The 6,037-nt window shown below is 33.0% G+C and overlaps 1 protein-coding gene across 2 annotated transcripts; it reads left to right on the top strand.

Annotated features, from left to right (window-relative positions):
- Positions 1–279: 279 nt before the first annotated feature.
- Positions 280–4,396, top strand: LOC143085150 (uncharacterized). Of its 2 annotated transcripts, none has more exons than XM_076261345.1 (5): positions 280–404; positions 664–1,294; positions 2,160–2,219; positions 2,962–3,025; positions 3,364–4,396. In XM_076261345.1, coding segments are annotated over exons 1-5 (1,572 nt in total). In that variant the 5' UTR covers positions 280–402; the 3' UTR covers positions 4,179–4,396. The 2 variants fall into 2 exon arrangements, with proteins under 2 accessions (XP_076117460.1, XP_076117461.1); XM_076261346.1 differs by having other exon boundaries at positions 329–480.
- The last annotated feature ends 1,641 nt before the right edge of the window (positions 4,397–6,037 follow it).

The raw sequence follows: 6,037 nt of genomic DNA on the forward strand, positions 1-6,037 counted from the left end.
GGAGGTAATTCATGTTTCTATTTTTATCTTGTATGACTATTACACTAACTATTGATCAACTTTGGATAACAGGAAATAAATATTTAATGTGATTGTTAAATAAATTATAAACATCGATTAGTTATTCTTCCCTACATTGTTTCATTCCAATTAAAAGACACAAACAGTAGCTTATTGAATAATAAAAGATCAGTCAAATCTAAATATAATCACAAATATCTAAACTTACTTGACAACAACCCGTGTATACAGATTGTTATGATAAAAGACATATGAGAAATGTTATAATTAGAAACAGGTATTTCCGTACTATGCTGCCATTGTCAAAAGAAGTTACCTTTACTTTTGGAGATTACTAGAGTAATGGTTTTAGCTAAAAGATAATTAAACCAATAAAGCTTGATGTGAGTTGACCCGCATTGATATCAATCAGTGATCACTTATATTATGACAATTTGAACGGGACTTCCTTCTACAACGGTAAACAATCTGATACAATCTTCAATCGGATCTATTTTAGATGATATTTTTTCAATGTTCAATTATTAATTAACCAGCAGACGGCATAATTTTAAGTGAATCTTTCATACAGAGTGCGAAATTTTGCACAAGTTCACTTTGAATACTACACTGGGTATTTTGTAATTGTCATTTACATTACAGGATGGACAGGGATGATAAGCGACGATACTTTATAGTAGGTTCAGTTGTATTGGAGGTTGTCACACCATTGTTTCGGACAAAACTTGAAAGTGACTACACCACGAAAGGTCTAGTATCTCTACAGGCTTTCCTCAACACACAGCCAATAATACACATTCTGTTTCATCTACGTCACAGAAATGCAAGATGTTGTGTTGATGGACAGAATTGTTGTAACCATCCATCATTACCACTAATCTACTGTCAATGGAAACGTTTATATTCAGAGAAACCTGGCTATGCCCTTCATGGTTGCCACTGCAAGTTCACAGCAAATCCTGTTCAACTAAAAGATCTTGATGTTACATTAGCAAGCCTCGTTTTGTTGAACTGCTGTGTATTGACACCAGCTGATGCTGCTGCAATACAGGGCTTACGACAATACAAGAATGACTACTTGAGTCACAACACCACAGGCAGAATATCACAGACAGAATACAAAAGCCTCTGGACAGACCTGACAAACTTTGTCCTACAACTTGACCCTAGTAAACAAGATGAGTTGGTGAGGTTGGAGAAACGACCACTAGACGAGGACATGTGTAACAGCTACACCCTTAATCTACTGGACATTCATAAGAAGCCTGATGAGGTAATTTTCAAACATCAATCTAAATATTTTATGTTCATGATGTTAAATTTATATATGTCAGCATAGTACCCTAGGAAATAATATTTATTGACAAAATCTGTACCAAATGAGGCTTGGATGCATTCTTAGAAATTCAAAATGTGTTTTCAAGAACAAAAAATCGTCTCTTATCACAAGCACAGAGCAACTACTAACACTACCATTATCGGCAAAAACTATCTGTGTCGATGACCTGTACAATGTACCCCAAATAAATAGATCCAACATTAGGATTCAGACAAACCTAAAAATCTGATTGATGGACAAACTTAAAAATCTGATTGATGAACAAACTTTGACTTACTGTTGAAAAATGGCGAAAACTTCAACTAGATCACACGATACATTTATGTATCTGATACTGATAATTCGATGCGACTTTCTTCAAAGGCAAACATGGTGGAATAAGAATAAAATGCCACGCTTACATTTGGTAAATTGTGGTTTTCGGACTTTTGATTTTGTTAGTTTTTATGGACTTTCACTTTTGGAATATACATCTGAGTGTGGTATTTTTTCTGATAGTATTTTTACTTTCAATCATAATATTCAATCAGCAACAAAATATTTAAATTTGTCAGAGCATAGTATGACATAAAGAAAAATATTCAAAACAATTGTAAGGTTTGCTTTCTTAAAGGATTTTGTCCATCTTTCTTCATTGAAATAATCACATCAACCCATGCATATCCATTACTTGAATGATTAGGTCAGATATGTCTAAAATTCCAGTGAAATATGGAAATCGATGATGTGCATTTAGGGCAATAAAAAAAGATATGGAAAAATATAACCACTAATAAAAATACTCTTGTTTTTGTTTTAGATGGATACTTCAATTCAAAATATAAGATCTGATATAAGAGGACAAAATGCTTATATGCAGGTAGATACGTTAAAAAAACATTTATATTTACTTGTTCACCAAAATGAGTGGAGTTAAAAAGGATTAGAATAATTTACTGCGGTTAGAAAATGAGGGTTTCATGGATTGGTGTAAAAGTTTGGCATGCTATAAAAAGCTCCGACAAGAAAAATGTTAAACAGTTCAAACGTGAACATCAACGCTTAAACTTGTAATAATACAATTGATAAAAAAAAAACATGTTAAACATGGACCAAGGAAAACCACTGCATTTAAGTCCATCGATGAATATATCGTGGTAATCATGTTTGTGGGCGTTGAATACTCCTCTGAACTAAAACAGTAGTGTGACAGCACAACCATAGAAAAAACTGCGAACAATCAGTTGCAACTGATTTTAACTCAATAGTTTTGTACAAATCTTTGAAGAACAAACACAAGTGCTAGTTATACAGACATAAGACACAAAACACAAAACACCGATATATTTTAATATTGAAAACTAGTTCAAGGCCACTAACAACCAATAGAAAAATCATGTTCCACTCGACTATGATATCAATACTAATCAGTTCTCTAATAGACTAAGTGTAACGATGTTATAACCTGTGTGTAAAACGCATGCATTCCCTTATATATACACAGTTTCGACATGATATTGGATCAGGAGCAAGTAAACACATAATGAAAACTGTTTTCATTTCTCCTAGTTGTATTGTATTCGCTGCATGATATGTATAAAATGCCTTTTATTGTTTAACAGGAAATACTTTTATACATCAGAAAAGATCGATGTACTTCTGAATTTGGAATCTCTGAACTACAAGGTATGTATAATTATAAAGTAATTAAATGATATAAAAAGGTTATTTACAACTTAGTACTACACTCAATTTTACCACCTACTTAAAAGCCCTACTCTAACCTTTGAGATCATTGTTCTTTCAAAATATTATTTAAAATTATTTCTGTTCGATTGATTCAAATAACTAGAAAATAACAATTTATATCATACAAGTTTTAATTAACAGTCCACATTCGTTACATTGTAAGCATTAAAAGATAACCACATCTCTTATTTGATTTTCCTCGGAGTTCAGTATTTTGGTGATTTTACTTTTTGTTTCAACCTCAACGTTAATCTATAATTGATCGCTACTTTCAGAAAAAGACAAACGATCCATAATCAAACCATTCAAACTAGGACAAGATATCTTCCAATTGAATCATAAGATTAATCTGATATCAGAAATTTCTGATGGCTTAAAAGGATATGCTTCAGATATAGTAATGATGAATGATGGTAGACTTGTCATTTGTTTTCCTTGGCAGTACTACAACCTACTGATCTGTAACTCAGAAGGATTTCAGACAGACAGTATTCACGTAAAGGGTGGACCATGTTATGTTACACCTATAAACAACTTAACAGTTGCTATAACACTGATGAATAGTGAATGTGTAGACATCTATGACATAAATAGTAAACTCAAACTTCAATCAATTTCGGTACCTGGAATGTGGAGGTGGAGAGACATTACAACTATAGACAACAAGTTGGTTGTATGTGGTGCAAACAGCCTTATAATCATAGATTATCAGGGAGAAGAGGAGTTAAAGACAATAGTGACCGAATGTCGTCCTTATAAATTACATTGTCATGGCGACAAAATATTCTACTGTGATAAATATTTCAACAACAACAAATATCTGTACGTGTACAGCTATGCAGATGACATACATTACAATCTTAAACTACCATCAGAACCAAGGAGGATGACTTCACTACAAGATGGCAGTCTATATGTGCTTTGTGAGGATAGTTCATTGCAACATGTGTCGTCGGATGGTAGACAGTATAAAACTGTTTCAGCGAAGGGACTTAACAAACGTTGTGGTCTTGCATATAATACGAATCAAAGAAAACTGGTCACAACAACCCCACACTGGGGAATATTCAATATTTTCTATGAGAAATAATGAAATCTACGAATCAAGGAATGTTAACATTATCAAAACATTTTTGTCCAAATAAAGATTGATTTCATTGAAGCCCTTTTATACTTAGCTTTAGTTGATGATACCCATATACTTTTTAATTTGATTTCTTAAGAAACATGTGACATTTTAAAATACAAATATTTTCAAATACATTTAAATGCAATATTTTCTGATATTAAAAGTCAAGTTTTATATCTGCTCAGAGATATTGTTTTTAAGCTCACCTGGACAAAAGCGTCAAGTGAGCGGGTTTTTTTTTTCGTCATACTTTGTCATCAAACTATCATTCTTGTGAAAGGAGAGGCAAAAGATATCAGAAGGACATTCAAACTCATTAATCGAAAATAAACTGACAACGCCATGGCTCAAACAGAAAGAGACAAACAGACAAAAAATAGGACACAAAACACAACACAAACTTAAGCAAAACGAACCCAACCAAATAATGATAGAGATGATTTAAGTGATCCGAGAGGGTAGGTAGATCATGCTCCACATGTGGTAAACATCGTGTTGCTCATGCAAGTACAAACCTGGTTATAAGTCTAATTCGGTATATCACATTCGTGAAAGGAAAACGGGATGGTAGGTGAGACACAAGGAACATATTCGCTTTCATCTGTAAAACGGATAGATCATAGCACAAATCAGCTCGTTTTACGAAGGGATGATTTCAAATTCACTAATGTCGTAACTACAATACCGTTCTCTTTTCAACCGTGTTTGTTATAACATGAGTAACACGACGGGATGCACATGTGGAGTAGGATCTGCTTTCCCTTCCGAAGCACCTGAGATCCCCCACTTTTTGGTAGGGTTTGTATTGCTTAGTCGTAAGTTTTTTATGTTGTGTATTGTGTATGTTATTTGTTTGTTTGTCTTTTTTGGTCAGTGTTTGTGTTTGTGATTCGTTTTTTGTTCGTATTTATCTTTAATAACAATTAAACTACCAATATTGTATAAGTAGGATCGAATATAGATTTCAGTCAAAATAATGTTTCCTCCAACCTGCCTGAATTTGGCTTTACCTTGGGTATATTGCAAATTTAAACAAGTGACTTAGCTTAATCATTTGTGCTGAATTGCAGACAGAGGACCATAAAAAGAGTGAAAATCTGTAGATTATCAGTGGTAATCGAATGTATTATATTAAAACGTTTTTGTACGAAAAGAGATATTTTTAAGCAAAAAGTCGCATCACAAAGGCCTTCCTGGTATTCAAAATAACAAAAACAATTAAAAACCAATTCATCAGAGAACAATTGAAGGTCTTTCCACCTCGATAATAAGAATGAAATTTAAAAAAAGATGTTAGAAAATGTCACTCCGTTTTGATGTAATGTGGTAAATCAAACTGATATAAAAAAGATAAGATTAATAAGTTTATGCAGTAAGTAGACTTAATTGTTTTATAATGAACTAGAAATAACTTTTAGCAACGGTAAAATCTAGAACGTCAAATTGACCTTTGACCTTGACCTCAATTTCAAGGTCATAGGTCAGTAATCTCAAATCAAAAGACCGCAGGTCAATCATTTGTATGGTTGTGGAGAAAAACTGTTTTCAAATACATAAGGGGAGAAAACTCCTATAAGGGTTAACTAAAACACTTCGACTGAAATAGATTGAAGTTCCGCCTTTTTGTAAACAGTTATTTGGGAAACACATCATATCAGTTACTGTCACAGTTTCTGTGGAATAACGATAACAAGCAAAATTCTAAATTTAGAACATGACCTTGACCTTTGACCTTGACCTCAATTTCCTTCAAATGGACCAAGAATTTCATATCAAAAGACTGTAGGCCTCTACGACTTTTAACGTATGAATTTATCCAA

This window comes from Mytilus galloprovincialis, chromosome 8 (assembly GCF_965363235.1).
Source record: "Mytilus galloprovincialis chromosome 8, xbMytGall1.hap1.1, whole genome shotgun sequence".
NCBI lineage: Eukaryota > Metazoa > Mollusca > Bivalvia > Mytilida > Mytilidae > Mytilus > Mytilus galloprovincialis.

Coding starts and splice junctions, on each gene's coding strand:
- LOC143085150 (XM_076261345.1), top strand. Junction 1,295..2,159: donor TTCATAAGAAGCCTGATGAG/GTAATTTTCAAA, acceptor TTTTTGTTTTAG/ATGGATACTTCAATTCAAAA. Junction 2,220..2,961: donor GACAAAATGCTTATATGCAG/GTAGATACGTTA, acceptor ATTGTTTAACAG/GAAATACTTTTATACATCAG.